This window comes from Furipterus horrens, unplaced genomic scaffold, assembly GCF_987537825.1.
Source record: "Furipterus horrens unplaced genomic scaffold, mFurHor1.1.pri manual_scaffold_1, whole genome shotgun sequence".
NCBI lineage: Eukaryota > Metazoa > Chordata > Mammalia > Chiroptera > Furipteridae > Furipterus > Furipterus horrens.
The window spans coordinates 149,597,624-149,618,315 of record NW_028327171.1 but is presented as its reverse complement, the minus strand read 5'-3'; the positions used below and the strand labels follow the sequence as shown (position 1 = coordinate 149,618,315).

At 32.9% G+C, this 20,692-nt stretch overlaps 1 protein-coding gene across 8 annotated transcripts in view; it reads left to right on the top strand.

The window, feature by feature from the left end:
* PRPF40A (pre-mRNA processing factor 40A) overlaps positions 1–20,692 on the top strand; it is a 57,910-nt gene that overhangs the window by 12,132 nt on the left and 25,086 nt on the right. For all 8 annotated transcript variants that reach the window (XM_090279886.1, XM_090279878.1, XM_090279869.1 and 5 more), the window contains exons 3-7: positions 2,141–2,221; positions 3,349–3,379; positions 5,349–5,362; positions 18,822–18,932; positions 20,375–20,495. In XM_090279886.1, coding sequence (XP_090136012.1) covers positions 2,141–2,221; positions 3,349–3,379; positions 5,349–5,362; positions 18,822–18,932; positions 20,375–20,495 — 358 coding nt within the window. The remainder of the gene's footprint in view (positions 1–2,140; positions 2,222–3,348; positions 3,380–5,348; positions 5,363–18,821; positions 18,933–20,374; positions 20,496–20,692) is intronic.

Genomic DNA, 20,692 nt, shown 5'->3' with positions numbered 1-20,692 from the left:
CTTCCACAAAGTAGATTCTTCAGGCTTTGGGAAGCAGGCTTGGCTGTGATGCCCAGGTTTCCAGAAGATGTGTTAATTTGTCAAACACTTGTAATAGCTTTTCATAAGAAACTTTGCATATTTATGTTTTTGTTCCTTGGTTTCATATGAATAACATCACAGTTTCAGTTTTAAATTATATTAATGACCTGTTTAATTTGGCAATAATCAATTGTACATGATTTAAGAATCTTAACAATGTTTGTCAGGTTGAACAAGCATATCCAGTTGCCACTCTTTAGAATTTACAGAGGTACTGAATGAGAATTACCTTTTTATTTGTTATTAAGTCTCATTCTGTAACCAATACCATGAGTTCAGTCTAAAGGCAAATTTTTGGATGTTCTAAAATTTGAAGTGTGGGAAGCACAGTTGAGAAAATTCTGTCTAACTGTCCTTCAATAGTTTTCAAATATTGTCTGGTGTGTCATTGACCTTGTATAGTAAACTTTTGATTTTTAATGGGATTTGATCACTTGCTTGTCTTATGAAGTCAGTATTTCAGTTTGAAATTAGTTCATGTATAATTATATTCATGTGTACTTCTGTCCTGTGGACGTGGCTTCTTACATGATGGAGATTTTACCCCACTTTTCTTAATGTCTTTAATTCTTATGAGAATATGCTTTGACTTGTTCTACAATTAAGTTTTCAAACTTCAATTTCTTAATTTAGCTTAGAAATCTAGTGTTTGGATGTGCCACTAGCTTTTGATTTTATAAACAGGCCATTTTAAATAGCAGGCTGTTTCTCTCTGTTGCCCACTGTGCTTCTCCCCCATAATCAGTTACTTACTTTTTAAAGAATTCATACGTACTTTGCTATTAACTTAAAGCAAATTAATGTGGGGTATGTTTCTAGGGCTTGGGGAGCAGAGGGAACAAGCTTAGTTCTCATTTGATCACTTTGTTTTTTTTTCAACTTAATGTGTTTCTATTAGTGTGGATGGTGCAGGCTTCAAATTTGGTACCTTTTTAAAAAAAATGATTATTTAACCATGTATTCCAAACTTTCTTTCAGGTCTTGTTTAGTGATGTTTAAACAGGTTATTTAATATTTTGAGGAGCAGGAAAAAAAATACCTTTTCCTTTAACCCATTAATACCATGCTACTTTGTTTTAATTGTATTTCAGCCTGGTTTTGCTTGATGACTTGACTTTCACAAGTAATAAAAGTCAGTGTGTGGGCGGTCTCATCTACGTTTAGTGGCTTTATTCTGTCCCTGTTGACCAATATGCTTTTTCTTTTTGGTTATTCCTATTTCTCAGATTGTTCATTTAATTTGAAACTGTTGAATAACTGGTCATCTATTTTAAGTACCTATGATTGTTTTATATAATTTCTGTCACCTTCCATGTTTTATTCAGATGTGTTCATAGTAAAATCAAAATTATAATGTGGGATTATGCTAATGTACACAAACATAGGGTCAAAATTCTGTGGACATTTGGTAATCTCCATGATCTTTATTCATGCTTAGTAGGGAAGATTGATTAGTAGATTTGGCGGCAGTCATTGGTAGACTAGATTAAGCTCCCAAACTAATATTTTTTCTTCAGATATTCGTGTATTGACTTATTTTTTCTTTACCAGAAAGGGTATAATTGGTGTTTGAGAAGTTTTTTTTGTGTTTTTTTTTTTTAATCACTGAATTTAAACACCTTTGATCTGAAAACTTTATAAAAGACCAGAGTGCTATAAAATTATTTAGATATTAAAAATCAAAAGTGGAAAGTGAAAAATACTGAAAAAAATTGGTCTTGCTCCAAAAAAGGGAGAAAAGCATGAGTGTTGAGTTAAAATTGAAAGGAAATTAATATTAAATTCAGCTTACAAAAAACATAACTGTCTTAACTTTTAAGTTTGTTAAAATGATTTTGCCTAGACATAGTAGTTATGACATAAGTATTAAAATAGATCACTGATAAAGTACTTCATTCATTCAACAAGCACTTACTAAGCATATTATCTATGTAATATAGTGCTCACTGAGTTTTAATCTTAAATTGTACATACTAGCTTTAATAACCAGATAGATTCTTCAAGTCTCAGTAAGTGGTTTGATCTTAAGTAATTTTTTTTTTTTTAACTTTTGTTCTAGATGCCTGGAATGATGTCTTCAGTAATGCCTGGAATGATGATGTCTCATATGTCTCAGGCTTCCATGCAGCCTGCCTTACCGGTAATCTTGAGAAAATAACTTTCCTGTTATGTTTTGATTACTTTTACATATGAAATTATATATATGTATTTTATAGGCAATTGTATTAGCTTTTTAAGTGCCTCTGGCATACTGAAATGTAAGATGGAAATTATAGTGGACTTCTATTTTTAGGTTTTTGAATGATGAACATTTACATTTTTTTCTGCATAGATATTATAATATACGAACATCCTTATTTATTCTACATTAAACAAGACAGGGATACTAAAAAGTTAATTTGTCAACTAGAACTATTTTATTGGTCTGCTAGCATTATAACCTATTAAAGAGTAGACATTTGCTTTACTGAGTTCCGATTGAAAATTGATATAATGTGATTTAATACTAGATTTTACATATAGAAATCAGAAGATTACATCTGACATTTATTATTTCTTGAGACTTCAGCTGTGGCACATTACTTAGAAAATCTTTGAATAGCCGTATTACCCTTATTGGGTAATAATAGCAATATATAAATCAATATGATACTCAAATTTGTGCAACTTCTTTATTGCATGATAGCAGATATGTAGCATACTCCAATGGAATACTAAGTTTGCAGTGTCTTACCCAAAACCCCTAGGACCATTTATATAGTTCAAATCTTTTTTTTTTAATATTGTAAGTAATATATAACATATTCTATATATTAGGTAAAAATGTCCTGTAGGTTCTTGGGCAGTGCCCTATACTTTCTAGCACAATATTTCTATAGCTAAACATAGGATATTCCCTCTGACCTGGGGTAAATGCAGATTAAAGAGTGTATCTCATTCAGGTCACGTTTTGCCACGATAATGAGTTTTAGTGTTAGACTTGAAAAAACTTGGTTTTTAGAGCTTGTTGGATTTCAGAATTGTGGGTAAATGATTGTGGATCTTTGTATAATTGATGATCATATAAAATAACACATAGATTAAAGGGCTTCAGTAGCCCCAGGTGAACTGAAACCACTAAAACTTAAAGAAAAATCCTTGAGTCAATGGCTTGAGAATTATATATAGAGAGGACTGATTTTTTTTTTTTTTAATGAGGAACTTACGTAAAATATAGTTTAAACAAGGTGAATGTTACTAATTTATTTAATTTTATTTTTCTTAAAGCCAGGAGTAAATAATATGGATGTAGCAGCAGGTATGTATACCATTTATGGTGGTATGTATTAAACTTTCTTTGAATAGTAGCTACTGTAGTCTAATGAGGGATGAAAGCAATGTCTTTGGGCTTTATAATCAGCTCCTGATTTTTTTTTTTAAGCAGTGAGAAAATAGGGATAGCATCATAATTGAATCATTAAGAAACTAATTTTAGATCAAGAGTTCTAGGACCAAATTCTAGATATACTTTGGCCTATACAGTGTTTTTAAATTTTGTAATTAGTTGCTAACATATAAAGTCTATTGGTTTTGTATAAAGTGTGGACTTATCTTTTTACCCAAAGATTGGATTTCTCTTGAAAAATTGGATGATTTGAATAATTATTGTTTACAATAGTCCTTGTGAATGCAGTAGAAATATTTGAAAAACTGATTGAGTTCATATTTGCTCTCAGCAAACATCATAGAATAAGGTAGCATTTCCATACTTTAGATATGGAGCATGCAGTCTTACTAGCCTTCTGTACTATTTCTAGTTGTTTTTCTGTTACCTGCTTGGACCTTGTAGTCATTGCAGTTTATAAGTCCTGTGATAATTTTTTTCTTCAGCCAATTACCAATAAGTGTTTGTTTTGACTGGTGTGACTATAATATATAATAGTCATACTTCATTTACTTAAGAGTAAATTATGTTCCACATAAGTTAGTATTTCATATGTTAAACTTTATCCTGTGAGTATGCCAAAACATTCTTTGTTTTTTAAACATTACGTGTCATAACATGTTTAAACACACCATGTGCTTTCCTGCAAGTTTATAAGGAATGATTGATGTTTTTAATAGGCTTCACAAGTATCATTTAAGCTGAAATGATGTTCTGAAATACCTAATGTAATATTTTAGCCTATTTAGATATCTAGAGCTGATTACTGTTCCCCTAAAAATCCAGGAAAATTTCCGTAACATTTCTTTTTAATTACTTTTAAAATTCATTTGCTCTGCTGTTGATGTCCATAATAGCTTCTTTTAATTGCTGTCAGTGGAACCTACATAGTTGAAGTTGCCAGAAAATCTAAAGCATAGGGTCAGAGATTTGAGGTATTTTTCTATTTCAGTAGTATAAACCAAGGGGTACCTTCCCCCCCTCCCCAATGAAATTATCTTCTAAAGGGTAGACCCCTTGAGTACCGGCTTCCTCTGCTATGTGAGTGTTCTGGGAACCCATCTGTATCAGTATACCAGCTGGTGTTGTTGGGAGAGGCTGTGTTCAGCTTCAGTGAATTGTTTTTGGAGACTCTTTCAATGTGTTTGCCCATTTCACAGGTGATTTAGGAGCAAACCTGCCCACATTTCGCTGAGTATTCAGCAGTTTTTGATATAAAAGGACATGGCTCCCATGCCCCATCCTCCCTATTTACCTGATCTTGCTCCCAGTGACATTTTTTTGTTTCCCTGGATGAAAAAAGTCCTCAAAGGGAAGCACTTGTAATAGGTGAAACAAAAAACGGCAGAAGCACTAAAAGGCATCAAAATCGAAGAGCTCAGAAACTGTTTTTGAGCAGTGGAAAAAGTCTATAGGTGTATTGCATCATATGGAGGGAGAATACTCTGAAGGTGACTCAAGTTTAAACATGTAAAAATAAATACACAATTTTTTATAAATAAGTTTCATTTGGGAGGGGTCCCCTCTCATATTGCAGAAAAAGAGGACACCGATGACAAGAAGAAGAGAAACAAAAGCCAAATGTATTAATACTTCCCAAACCAGCTCTGAGTTTGCAGATTGAAAATTCAATTTACCAGTTAGTTCTGAAATTTGTTGCACTGTAGATGTTAATTTGTTGAAAAGAGCAAGCACATAGGTCATATGGATGGTTTTAGGATATTTAGTATGATGGATTGAAGTGGAAGAAATAATATTATTAACTATTTTAAAATTGTTAACTCCAGGAGAGAATGATTTATCACATTGTAAATATTGTTCTCCCCCCCCCCTTTTTTTTAAGGTACATCAGGCGCAGTAAGTACCTCTGGAATTTATTTGTTTTATTATACTACTTTAGCCTACTATATTGATCCTTATTTCTGTTTTAAATATCTACTAAGTTGAGCCCTTTTCCATTCTGTGCTGAATGTTGAAGAAGTGTGAAGGGTTTATTTTAAAATCTGATTTTGACAGGGCTTAATGAGGGAAATGGGAACCAGATATATATCAATTTTTACAAGGATTTGAATTCTTCCCATCACAATTAGAAGAGAATGGAACTTTGTAGGTGCACAATAATTAATATGATAACTTAGTTGAGCATTATAGTAGAGGGTACTCTTACATACAAATACTTATATACCTTATTTATTACTGTTAACCTAATGTAGATTTTTCCTAATACATAGTAGCTTAAAATGCTTTTTTGCTTGCACTTTTTTCTTATCACAGTGTCAGAAAGACAAATGAATATTCAGAATTGGTTGGTTCTCCTTAGAAATGAAAAGAATTATATTGCTGTGCTACAATTTCTTTTCTCAACACTTGATTCTGAGATACTATTTTCTGGTTCTTTTTGCTCATGCATCTGTTCAGGTATTTTGTTATAAATTTTTGTGGTGTTTTGGGAAAATAATGTAAGCCTGAGGTTCACTTAATGGTGGCTTTTTTTTTTTATGTTTATTTTTAACAGCCTCATTCTTCAGCCTCAATGGCTTTTTTGTTTGTTTTCATAAACATCAGTGGAAAAAATAATTTATATGTATAATTTCATTTAGTCAAAACATCAGTTTTGGGAGGTAACTTTTCACCAGGTTGAAGAAATGCAGAAAGCTGTAAATTGATTGCAAATATGTTAATATTTTAAATTTGAGGGGAAGACTTTGAACTGTATATAAATATTTTAAGCTATCTTATACCTTTTGCTTTAGAGGTTGAGTGGTTATAACATATCTCTCTGATATCCTTCCATTACAAGTGCCTGATTTTATTTTTGACTAATACAGTAATTCATTTCAGTTTGAGGAGGATTGATATTTTCATAACATTTCTATTGAACTTTGTAACCCAAAATATTATGTATTTGTTTGAAAACTTACTGTCGTTTTATTTTTACTTTTTTTAGATTTCAGGTACACAAATTTGAGTTCTTTGTATGCTTTAGATTATGGTCATTATCATCGATCCATGGAGGGTCCCTCACATTTTTTCTTCTTAGTCTCCATGTTCACTCCCACCCCCCACCGCCCCGAGGTGATCACTTGGATATATGTCCTAAGACATGTTTATATTAGCAGTTTATGAATTTTGTGCAGCTTATTTTGTGTTTTTTTTCCTTGGAGTTCTTTTACTTCATTTGTTTTTTTAAGTTGACATATTAATTTCAGGTATACAACATAAAAGATACAGTACAGTATTCCCTCACGTATTGTGGGTGTTACGTTCCAGATCCCCCCGCGATAGGTGAAAATCTGCGAAGTAGGAACTTTACATTTATTTTAATATTTTTATATTTTAAGGCTTTATAAACCCTTCCCACAGACTTATAAACCATTCCCAGTCCCTCATTAACCTTTCCCACTCCCTTATTAACCTTTTCCACACTTTTTTAAACACTACTTATGTTCTTAAGCATACTCTACATTCTTAAACACATTAATAACACATTAAGCAAAAATATTTATTGTGGTACCGAGCACAGAGTAAATGTTCTGTAAATTGTATCACATTATGAGTGGGAGACATTGAGCCTCTCCAGTCCTGCCCTCTTAGGTGACTTGGTGTAACTTGGGTTCAGACAAAACCATGCTGCTGCTGGTGGCTTTCCTGTTGTGGGAACCAGAAATATCTCCTTTTGCTGGGATCACAGGAGTGTGTGGATTTCTGTTTTTGAATAAATACCAGAGTGTGTTTCAAATACCTTCAATCCTCCAATAGTCTCTCCTGTATTTTCTTGGAATGGGGATGTTTTGTTTCCAGATACATAATTTGTATTTATTTGTGCAGTACACTTCATTTAAGCAGTATTCATGTGGATTGGGGCATGAACTTGGGTGCCAACTTCCTGCATTTGAGTCCCAGCCCCACTCACTCAATTTCTCTATAGCTCCATTTCTCCATCTGTAAAATGGGTTAATAATTGGTTCTGCCTCAAAGGCTGTTTTAAGAATCAGTTGAATTAATACTTATAAATCTCTTAGAAAAGTGTCTGTTGATTATTTTAGAACAGTGATACCAAATCTGATTTTTCAGAGTCCTTAAGGGTCATGAACATCTTTAAATTTTATTTTAAATTATGATTGCTCTTTATTATAAAAATCCACTTATTTAGCATTTAATAAACACCTACTAGGAACATGTAAAATTTAGATAACAACATGATGTTACAAGAAAAACATCCATTTTTAGTGCTTTTATTAAATTATACCTCCTGGCTGGTTTGGCTCAGTGGATTGAGCGTCGGCCTGCGAGCTAAGTGTCGCTGGTTCGATCTTCCAGTCAGGGCACATCAGAGAAGGAAAACTCTGATTCCAAAAAACCTCCGCTGCCTTGCGGCATACCTCTTCAGGGGAAAGGCTAAGGAGAAGGGAAACTCTGACTCCAAACCTCCGCTGCCTTGCGGCATACCTCTTCAGGGGAAAAGGGAGTAAACCCCGACAGAAAATCCGGAGCCGGAGTCCCTAAGGCGGTTTGACGTTGTAGTCAACACCGGCAACTCCTGCGGCGCACCTGAAGCCAAGCTGTATTGACTCCGTCTTTCCCTTGGACCCTTCAGCTGCGAAGAGAGGGGGGGTCTGCTGCATGGGCAACAGCAGACCCTCCATATCACCCTGCCCAGGCTCTGTAGCTTCAGCTTCACTGGAGGGGACACTCCAGCGCCATCGCAAGATGTCGATTCAGCACGGGAGGAGACAGATACTGTGTCACTCCCGAGTCGGACTGCACAACCATTCTCGGCGGTGCAGATAGACTCTTAAGAAGCTACACCATCGTCTCTCGAGACGGACGGCTGCCGACGACGACATTCTTAAACCTACATAACTTTAACATACATATACAGTACCACAAAATCCTGCGATATAGTGAAAAATCCATGATAAATAATGAAATATAATATTTTTAAAAATCCCGCGATATAGTGAGGCCGCAATAAGTGAACCGTGATATAGTGAGGGACTACTGTATTTATGTACATTATGAAATCACAATAAGTTAATATCCCTCACCATACAAATTGTAAATCTATTTCTTGTGATGAGTACTTTCAAGATTTACTGTCTCAACTTTCAGATGTGCAATGCAATAGTATTAACTATAGTCAGTATGCTGTACTATAATTATCCCCATGACATTTCTTTTATAGCTGGAAGTTTGTACATTTTGACCCCCTCCACCCATTTTTCACGTCTGGTAACCACCACCACCAATCTTTTCTTTGTGAGCTTGGATGTTTGTTTGTTTTGTTTTGTTTTAGATTTTATATATAATTGAGATCTTAGGGTATTGGTCTTTTTCTGTCTGACTGACTTCATTTAGCATAACGCCCTTAATATCCGTCCATGTTGTTGAAAATGGCAGACTATCATTATCTTGTATGACCAAATAGTATCCCATTGTATATATATATATACCACATCTTTATCTGTTCATCAATTGGTGGACACTTATTTCCATGTCTTAGCTATTGTAAATAAATCTGCATTGGACATGGAGGTGCATGTATTTTCAAGTTAGTGTTTTTTTTCTTCAGATGACTACCTAGAAGTGGCACTGCTGGTTCATAATGTTAGTTCTATTTTTAATTTGTTGAGGAAAACTTCATACTGGCTTCCCTATTGGCTATACCAGTTTACTTTCCTGCTAACAGTGCTCAAGGGTTTCTGTTTCTCCACATCCTCTTCAACACTTATTATTTCTTTTCGTGATGTGATATCTTGTGGTTTTGATTTGTATTTCCCTGATTAGTGGCATTCAGCATCGTTTCATGTGCCTCTTGGCTATCTGTATTTCTTCTCTGGAAAGATATTCAGATCCTGTGCCTAATTTTAATTGGATTGATTGGTTTTTGCTATTGAACTGGATGCATTCTTTATATATTTTGAATATTTACTCCTTATCGGGAATATGATTTGCAAATATTTCCTCCCATTCAGTAGGTTGTTTTTCATCTGTTGATTGGTTCATTTGCTGTGCAGAAATTTTATTTTACTGTAGTCCCACTTATTTATTTTTTCTTTTCTTGCCTTTGCTTTTGGAGTCAGCTCCCAATGTTATTCAAGACCACTGTCAAGGAGCTTACTGCCTACGTTCTCTTCTAGGAGGCTTTATAGTTAGTTTTAGGTCTTACATTCAAGTCTTTAATTCATTTTGAATTCATTTTTGTGTGTGGTATAAGATAGTGGTTGCATTTCATTATTTTGAATTTGGCTGTTCAGTATTTCCAACATTATTTATTGAAGATACTCTCATTTCCTTATTGTATATTCTTGGCTATTTTGTCATAAATTAAATGACCATATATTTATATCTGGGCTTTCAATTCTGTTCCATTGAGCTAGGTGTCTGTTTTTATGCCAATACCATGCTGTTTTGTTTTGTTTTTAATTTTAAGATTTTATTGATTTTCAGAGAGAAAGGAATGGAGGGAAAAGAGTGGGGAAGAAACATTGATCTATTGCCTCTCGTACATCCCCAAGCGGGAACATGACCCACAAATCCAGGCGTGTGCCCTGATAGGAATCAAACCGTCAGCCTTTCAGTTTGCAGGAGGATGCCCAAACCCAGTGAGCCACTGAGCCACAGCAGTCAGGGCAATAGTACCATATTGTTTTGATTACTATACTGTGTAATAGAGTTTGAAATTCAGGAAGGTGGCACCTCCAGCTTTGTTCTTTCTCAAGATACCTTTGACTATTCTGGGTCTTTTTTGGTTCCATGCAAATTTTAGGATTGTTTTATTTCTGTGAAAAATGCCATTGGAACTTGTTAGGAATTGCATTGAAGCTGGATTGCTTTGTGTAGTTATGGACATTTTTACAATATGTGTTAATTCTTTCAATCCATGAGCACAGAATATTTTTCCACATATTTGTGTCTTCAGCCTCTTTCATCGGTGTTTTATAGTTCTTAGTGTGTGTGTCTTTCATCTCCTGGGTTGAATGTATTCGTAGCTGGATTGTTTTTATTTTTTTATTTTTATTTGTGTTTTTTTTTTTTTGGTGTGTTACGATTGTAAATTATATTGTTATCTGAATTTCTCTGGTAGTTCATTGTTAAGTGTATACAATACAGCTGACTTGTATATTGATTTTGTATCCTGCAACTGTACTGAATTTGTTTTAACTTAACATTTTTGTTGTAGTTTTTAGGGTTTTCAATACATAGTGCCTTTTTTAAATTATTTTTGGGGGGGTGTCTAAAGTCATTGAATTTATTCTGTGGCTTACTTGTATTTCCCTCTTTTTAATAAAAATGACCGAAATGTTTTTATTGGTCCCTGTTTTCCTGCACCATATGTTTTGTCTAATTTTTGAATATTTGTCAAGTTAAAAATATTTTATTTTGATTGGAGTTGCATTAAATTTGTGGATTATGGGGATCTGTTTATGTCCTTGAACATGGTAGACAGTTGTCTTTTGTGTCTGTTCTATAATAAGAGTTTTCAGTTTTCTTTATTGAAGACTTGTACGTCCTGCATTCTGTTAAGTTTATAGATACTAAGATTTGAATCTGTTAAGCTTTATAATGATCATTTTTATATGTGTGTATCCATTTGGTGTCCTGAACTCCTGTTGCTTATTGATTTTCTCTGTATATTATGCTATCATCCTTAAATGATGACAGTTTTGGCTCCTCCTCTACTAATCCTCACCTGTTTCTACTTTCGTTGTGTCAGCCAGAACGTCCAGTATTATGATGAGAAGTAGCAGTAATAAGCTGGCATTTTTCTCTTGATGGGAATATATTATAAAATCTCTCCATTAAATCTAGTGTTTGCTCTAGCTTTTTGGTATATAACCTGTATTAAGTTCAAGTTTTTTCTACTACTGGTTTGCTGGTATAGATTTCAGTACCTACTTATTTCTAATGTTCTCCAGTGCTCTTTTCGTTATTAACTAAGATGATCATATGATGTTTTCTCTCTAGTCTGTTAATGTGAAAGTACACGGATAAATTTGCTGACATTAACTCATCTTTGCGTTACTAAGGTGAATCCTAATTATTTATTATGTTTGTGTTTAGGATGTGTATATATGCACGCAGTATTTTTACTTCTGGATTTAGATTGTTAATATTTATGTTAGTTGTGTCTGGGCAGTAATCCCTCTTTCTGGTCTCTAGAACTGCTTGTGTTATAAATCATGAGTAACTTCTTAACAGCATAACATAACAACTAAACATTAACCACACCTAATATTTTTGAGAATAGAGGTTTTGAATTACTATTTCAATGTCATCAGTGGTTATCGAAGCTATTCCAGTTTTAAATTTCTTCTAATAGTTTTGTTATCCCCACATATTTATTTATTTAACTGAACTTTAATAATTATTGGCATATTGTTAGAAATCCTAGTAGCTGTTATCTTCCTTTGTTTTAGAAGGGGGTAACTTCATAAATTTATTTCTGCTATCTTTTATTTCCTTGGTTACTCTAGTGTCCTTTTCTAACTTCAATGCTTAGCTCACTGGTTTTCAGACATCCTTATTTTTAACACATAGTGTGCGGGACACGGAAAATTATGTTTTTTGCAAACTGTGCATAGAGTGCCTTTATCTTTCATAAATAACGATGAAGAATACCTTCAAAGTTTCATAAAGAAAATTCAGAGTAGTTTTCAATTTATAGTGATTTTATGTAACGACAAAATTCGCACACATATTTCAAAAAATCTCGTGCTCCTACTATAATGCGTCTGCACAAAACGCCTGCATACATTGTAGATTTTTTTTATTGAACCAAATTGAGCTCAAAGTAGAAAATTCTTCCCATCCACCTGCACACCCCAGATACATACAGCCTCCCCTAAACTATCAATATCTCCTACAGCAGTGGTATGTTTGTTACAGCCAATGAACATCATTAAGACATCGTCACCCAAAGTCTACATTATGGTTATGCATTCTATGTGTTTTGACAAATGTGTAATGGCATGTATCCATTATGATAGTATCATACATTCATCTGTAATAATGTATGATGTTGAGCATCTTTTCATATGCTCATTTGCCATCTGTGAGCCTTTTTGGTAAGGTATTCAGGGCTTTTGCCGATTTTTAAATTGTTATTTTTCTTAATGTTAAGTTTAAAGAATTTTGTATATAAATGTTGAATTTATTGAGGTGACACTGGTTAACAAAATTATATGTTTTAGGTGCACAGTTATAAAACACATCATTTGCACAGTGTTACTATGTGTTTACCAACCCAAGTCAAATCTCCATCATCACCATCCTCCCCCCCCCACCCCCCGCCCATACCCTTTTCCACCCCACCCCAACTCCACCCCTACTGCCCTGGCAATCAATTCACCACACTGTTGTCAATCTCCATGAGTTCTCTCTCTCTCTCTTTATCTCTCTCTCTTTCATTGTTTGCTCCATCCCTCCAACCCAGGCCCACATACCCCCATCCCAGCCCCCACACCTGTCAGCCTGTGTTCTTTCTATGAGTCTGTCATAACAGTTCTTTATCAGTTGTGTCTTTTGCTTCCAGTTTGTGGCTTCTCTTCTCATTCTCCTGATTGTCTTTGGCAGAGAAGTTCTTAATTTTAATGAAGTTCAGCCTATCAGTTATTTCATGACTCATGCCTTTGGGTCTTTTTCTTTTTTTTTTTTTTTAAAGATTTTATTTACATGTTTTTAGGGAGAGGAGAAGGGAGGGAGAAAGAGAGAGTGAGAAACATGAATGTGTGGTTGCGACTCACACACTTCCATCTTGGGACCTGGCCCGCAATGCAGATATGTGCCCTGACTGGCAACCCTTTGGTTCGCAGACCTGCACTCAATCCACTGAGCCACACAAACCAGAACTAAAAAGTTTCTGTTTTGGCATTATGACCTGGAAACACAGTCTATAAGATGATGATTTTTTGCAGTTTATTAAAGTTTCATTTATGTTCTGTTTCAGGATTAACTTATCAGTATACTATACAAGTCCTTTTCCCATTATGGTTTGTGCTATAGATTCTACTTAGATGGCACAAACAGCTACCATACTTACTTACTTACTTATTTATTTTGCCTTGTAAAATTTTGTTATATTGTGAATAGACTGTTTTTTCCATTTTTATTTCAAGCTATTGTCAATTCAGAAATTTTTGTATATTTCATAGCCAGCTGTGTTACCAGATTTCCCGGATAATTAAAATAGCTTTTGAATTTTAGTTTCTAGAGTTCATCTGAGCCTTTAGTAGTAAAGAAAATTTATCTTTCCCAAAATTTTTACGAATTGTTTCATTTTATAGCTGTGCTGTATTTGTTGAATTACAGTGATTGCAACCTCATGCTTTCATGATTTTAATGAAGTGTGTTTAGAACTATTTTTATTGGTTTTTGACAAATTATCCTTTATGATTTAATTTTTTTTATTTGAGGATTTTTGTTTTTTTTTTTTGAGTACTTGTGAATTTTCACAATTTTTAGGATGTGGTTTAATCATAGCAAGTCTGTTTAGTGCGATCACATGATGTTGTTTCTCTTTTCAATTTGTTAATAGAAATTTTAAATAGATTTCCCAATATTGAGCCACAGTTGTACTTCTGTAATAAATTCTACCTGGTCAAAGTGTATACTTTCTAGGATTCTCTAGGCTAATATTTTATTGAAATTTTTAGGTTTATATTCATAAGTAACATTGCCTGCTTTTTTTGGATACCTTTCCTGTTTTTCTTACTAATAGAGAACTTTTTATCTTTTTCTATGATCAGAAATAATGATATTCTAATTCTCTGTTATTTAAAGGTTATATAGTATTTTACTGTGAATCTGGCTGGGTATCTTTCACTTGCTTCTATGGTAATTGCAATATTCAAGTATGATATGTTTTTCTGGGTTGTATTTTGGTGGTTTTTGAGTAAATCATTTCCTCGTTTTTCTTATTTTTCTCATTTAGGGTAGTGAGGGAATCTTCTATTTAGTGTTTAGATTTCATAACTTTTTCAGTTTATTTCAACTTAGTTTATTATACATTGTAATAGTTTATATACTTAATGAGTATATAAATGTTTATCTGTTACATATACATAATAGAATTTGAGTGTACTAAATTTATTCACCATCCAATTGTTGACTTATTTTTTTTAATCTGAAACTTTTGTTATCTCGATAATTATGTATTTTCTGTGTATATTTTGCCACTACATCAACACTTCATCTTAGACATGTTCCATTAGGTTCAAAATAGATCTGCATAAAATATGTCTTGTGGTATGAATGGACTGGAATTGAACTATTTTCTATGGGTGGATATTGAATTGTCTCTAATTCTTTACCATGACGAGCAATCATGTAGGAAGCATTTTTGCAACTATATAAGTAGGATTTTGTAATGTGAAATTTCAGGATCAAGAAATGTTTGCATTTTTAATTTTAATAAGAATATTAAATTGCTGAAAATTACTAATTTCCTAATAGTAGCATGAAACTGCCCTTTTCTTCACACCCTTTTAACATTGTATACTGATAGTCTTGTCATTTATTTGATGAGTAAAACCTTTCATTTTAATGTGTGTTCCCTTGATTAATAAAGTTGAACACCTAGGTGTATTATCTCTACTGAGTTCTGTTAATGGCCATGTTTGTTTTTCCATTAGATTATCTTACTGATTGTAGTAGATTTTTCTGTGTTACAGATAAAAATAAAGTTTAATGCCTTATCTTGCAAATGTTTACCATTTGTAAAAATGTTAACTTTTGATTGAATCCCCAGAACTATCATTTATGTCAATAATTTTTTATTAGTACAATAGCTATGTCAGTAATAAAATAATTTTGGGAATGGTGTCATCTGTGACAAAAGTGCAGAGTAATACTAAAGCTCCAATGCAAGGACTATCTTAATAACTCCTGCAGGGCCCCAGAGCAGCTAACCTTAAGGTTAAAGTTAATTTCCTTTCAAAATATACATCTGTCTTTGTTAGGTTCCCCCCAGTTCTACAAGGGCAGTCTATAAGTCTTTGATAGGCAACACTTGCTTATTGCTCTGAAGGTAGTTGTAATATATCCATTAATGTTTTATGCCATTCTTAATCTTATATTGACCATTCAGATACATTTGTTTTAAAATTTTTCTTTTAACATATTAGTTTTGGCCAAAAGCAAGATGAATTATAGTTTTCCTTTAAGCTGCAGATTTAAGAAAAAGGAGTCAAAAATTTATCAGATAAATCATGTTCCTCACTCAAAAATTAACTTCTATAAGTGAATTTGGCATATTAGTTAAGGCATTAGTACAGAATTTGTATTACTGTCTGAAGTGATTGTTTCTATTGATGCAAAGATTTGGAACCTTTCTTAATAGGACCTTAGTTTAAGCAGGAACAATGTTGTAATGAACTAACTAGCTAGCCATATTGCTTTACTTTCTTGTGCTCTGCTTTCTGTAAAGTGGAAATAATAATTGGTAGCTACTTCAGAAGGTTATTAAAAGAATTAACTGATAATTGATGCAAAGCAGTTAGCACAGGGCTTAACATTTTTAGTAGTTGATGGGGAATTTATCTATTTTTATTGATAATTACACTGTCCCTGAATACAGCTTGAAACAGTGTTTCAGGGTGGGTAAAATATGGTCTTTAGAGGCAGATATGACTGAATTGTTCTAGTTTTATCTTTTATTTATTGAATTACTATGAGCAGGATATTAACCCACCTAAGCCCTGGTTTTCTTATTTGTAGAATGGGGGTAGTAGTGGTCTTTCTTACCTTCTTACTAGCATGGTTGTAAGGCCCAAGGTAACAGATAGTGAATACCAACTTATTTACTATTTGTTTTACTGGTTTGTATATTTCCCTTCTTTCTCCCCGTTACTTGTTCTTTTACATTCCATGATATCTTAAGTTTATTTATGGTGAACCTCCTCTTTTCCTTGATGCCCTTTAGCGTATGTGACTTGAGAAGTTAAATATAATTTTGGAACTTAACAGATTTCTCTTTAAAATAGTACGATCTTGAGATGCTATCAAGTTTATTTTTTTAAAAAATGAGAAATAAATACAAACTTCTTTATAACACCATTTAATTTATGAAATAAAGCGTTACCCATATACTTGAAGCTTTTGTATATGTCTCTAATTGCATCACTTTTTGATGAGATGTTAAAGTGGGTGAATAACAGCAAGCTAACTATTAGTTAGCAGTTAATTTTAATGTTTGCCCCAGAGAGATTGTAGTTGTCATATCTTGTACATGGTGCTAGAATATGTTAAAGAATTTTTTACATCTTCAGAATTATGTATCTTGCTACATCATTCAGAAATCCACTTTGTAATAGTTGTCAGATGACTTAACAAATCTCTATAGGAAAGACTAATCATTTTGTCATCAAACAGCTCAAATTTTGTCAATTTCTTTCAATTCTTTGATTCTAATTATCTTCTCAAAAGCTATAGAAAATAATCATCTTACCTTATCTATGTTTGTTAAAATTACATCAATTTATGTTCTTCTGAAACACCGTTTCTTATTCTCCATTCCCACATTTTATAAATGTTCCTTACATTATCTAGTTTTCTTCTAGCACATCTGAAATCAGGGTGCATTCTGTAATTCATGGTGTCTCATGATTTCTGTTCTCCAGGAAATAGTTATGGCTAGTTGTACAGTATTGGACAGCAGAAGTTGCCAGCATAAGAATAAATGTCAGTGTTTTAGAAGAAAATTCTAGGAATAATTGTACAGCACTCTTTTTATCAGCTAGGAATAAAATGATTATGGTGAGAGACTCGGAAAAGCAGTGAATCACGTGCATTTAGCCACGTTCCCAAAGCGGAGATCAAAAATAGGTCTGCTCTATTACTCAAAAGCTGATAAGGAAGAAAGAAGATTAGGTTGGCTTTAAATAAGTACAGAAGAAAATTTAGAATCAGCACTAGTGGTTTTTAGTTATTTTGTTTTGTTTTTTCTTTAAGAAATGCTGCATGATCAGTATTCTTAATGCCACCAGGAATGATATTGTGTGAATATAATGGAAATCAGCAGCTCTGATACAAAAAGTTGTCTCAGTGTGAAATTTAAAGAATAGCTTGACTATTTTATTTGCCTATTTTTCTTTTTATGTATTCACAAAAGTGATTTGTGATAAAACGAGTGTCTAAGAATAAATTATTTTAAAAAATGTTAACATAAAATCTGAGTAGTACAAAACATAGTTTCATGATTGTACTTTTTCTTTCTTTGAGGTACATATAGTAATGTTTTGTCGTAAATGTGAAGAAATGTGAAAAGATCATCTCTATAACCCTCTTACAAGTATATTTCAGTTTGTTACCATCTGAAAATCTGTCAGAACTGGACTTAGTACCTTTGATCTCATCCAGTAATTCATTTACTCATGATTCCTTGTAAAACTTTTTAAGCTGTTGTATTAAGATATAATTGACATATAAAAAGGTGTACATATTTAATGTGTACAACTAGATGGTTTAGGGAACAAATACGTACCTGTGAAACTATCACCGCCATCAAGACCCTAGATGTCTAGCCCTCTCACTGTTTCCTCCCATCCCTTTATTATTTTGTGTATGTATGTATAATTGTGTGTGTATAGTAACCTTGTAAAACTCTTTAACAAACCTTTATTTGAGGCATATGTGCTGATACCTAAGGTTTTACTAGAAACTTTTAGTAGGTTCTTAGTAGTTCTTTTGGGCCCCAAGAGTGGGTTTATAATCTATATCACACTAGTTTCACATGAAACTTTATCTCACCTATTTTATATTGAGGTATTTGGATTCACATTTTATCCCTGTTAAATTTTAGCTTGTTGATTGTTAAATTCTGATTGTCATTCAAAAGCCATCCTTTCTAATTTTGACTGCTGCATTTTTTTAGCATGTCTGTTTAGAACTTTGTCCAGCTTGTAAATATTCTTTGAATTTGGGTGGTTGGTTCACGATCAATGCACGTATTCTACATTAGCATGGACTCTTAATCAAAAGGCATTGGTTTGTGTGGCTGAAATATTATCTTACATGTTTAAGTTAAAAAGTTGCTGTTATAAAAATGATCAGATCCTTCAATTCTGAGATTTTGTAGAGAGATCCTAAAACTTGGATTGATTCATGCTGCTTTTGAAGTACTTTTAAAATCTGGTTTTCAGTTACCTCCCAATCTGCATTGATGGATTATTCTAAATGCTTTGAACTATCAAAAGTATTCCCATTTTATACTTTTAACTTCTTCATATATTGCTTTGAAACAAACGATACTGATCTTCACTGTCAGTGGCACTGTTAAATAATTTAAATGTGTTGTACAATAATTCTTTTTCTTTAGAAATCAATGTGGACTGAACATAAATCACCTGATGGAAGGACTTACTACTACAATACTGAAACAAAACAGTCTACTTGGGAGAAACCTGATGATCTTAAAACACCTGCTGAGGTAAACGTATGAGGCCTGGAAATCAGGGATTATTAAGTAAAAATTTTTTTTTTTTTTTAGGATGTCATGGGTAGTTGACTATCCAAATAGTACTGGTTACATCTCAACAGGCATTCAGAGGAAAAAAAGGGTTAATAAACATACCAGTCAACAAAAAGACAACACTCATTCCCTTCTTTGATCAGACCAGTTTTATTTACTGATTTATCCCTTGAACAGGAACCCTTTTTGGGTGACATTAATTTAAGGAAGGTTATTTAAAGAATAAATTGGAAGAATAAAAGGGCTATCTCACTGACTGCCTTTCATTTTTTAAATTCACATTTCAACTTGTTTTCTCTTTATAGTAAATCTGAATGACTTCATGTGTCTTTTAATAAGTTCTTAAAATTTTTAAATGGGATTGATTTAATGGAGATTAACTTAAATTACAAATACTTTCTTCTCTTAGAGTAGGAAATTGTCTCTTTGGAACCTCCCACACACACACACAAAGTGTGTGTTTTTCATTTTTTGTTGCAAGTTTTACCATTCAAAATACACAGATAAGGAAGTAAAATAGAAGGAATAAACTGAGTAAACAGTACTGCATATGGGGAACTCCATAGTCCTAAGTAAAAATAGAGCTGGCATTTCAAGCTATACTTCAGGTTTTCCTGATTGGCACTGTATCCCCCTCCTCTACTTAATTAAGGAATATGAGGAGGTAAAAGTATTTTCCAGCCACCACACTAATATGCACCACAATACTTTGAAGGGGAGGTTGGTAGATACTGTAATTTTTTATTTATCCCAATATTGACGTTTTCAGTAATACTTATCAATTATATACTTGCCTAAGACATTCTGTTTGGATTTTAGTTTTCAGTAGCATTCTCGTACCACCCTAACTGGTTTATGTATTAGGTTTTAAGTATATCATACTTATATATTGTTTTCTTACAGATAATTCACATAGATTTGTAATAAATTATTTGTTATGAAGCTGAAATCAAAGCATGACTAAATAAGATTTTGCTTTTTCCCAAATTTTATGTTTTTCCTAGTTGTATTAGTATTTGAGAAGTATATTTGTGAAAAGTAGATGGTAGTTTTTACCTTTGATGGAGTATAAATTGCAAGAGCACATAGATAGGATTTGAAATTCAGATAGACCTGGTTTTGAATCTTGCCTCTGCCTCTTAATAAGTGTATTAGCTCAGACAAGTTACTTTATCTAAGTAAATTTGAAATAATAGTATGAATGTTATAGTAGTATAATGATTAAATAATGTATTCAAATCTTAACATCGCTAGTAAGTATCTATTAATTAGTAGCTTATATACCATTACCTCACAAGCTTTCAAATTGTATAGTTTGATAATATCTAGTGAAAACAGTGATGTAAATTATTAGTGATGCTATACATTACTATTAACTGATGTTTTTTATTTCCCTCCAGCAACTTTTATCTAAATGCCCTTGGAAAGAGTACAAATCTGACTCTGGAAAGCCATACTATTATAATTCTCAAACAAAAGAATCCCGTTGGGCCAAACCTAAAGAACTTGAGGATCTTGAAGGTAAAACAGGAAAAAAAAATTTTTAATGTTATTTTTTTTACATACATGTCATTCATATTGAAACAATTCTTCATAAATAGCATTGTTCAGAGGCCATATATTTTAAAATTAAATGATTAGATGTTTAAAATGGTGTAACAGTTTTATGGGCTCTTATTTTCTTGTTGCTCTAGATCTCAGTTCTATAGATTTTAAAT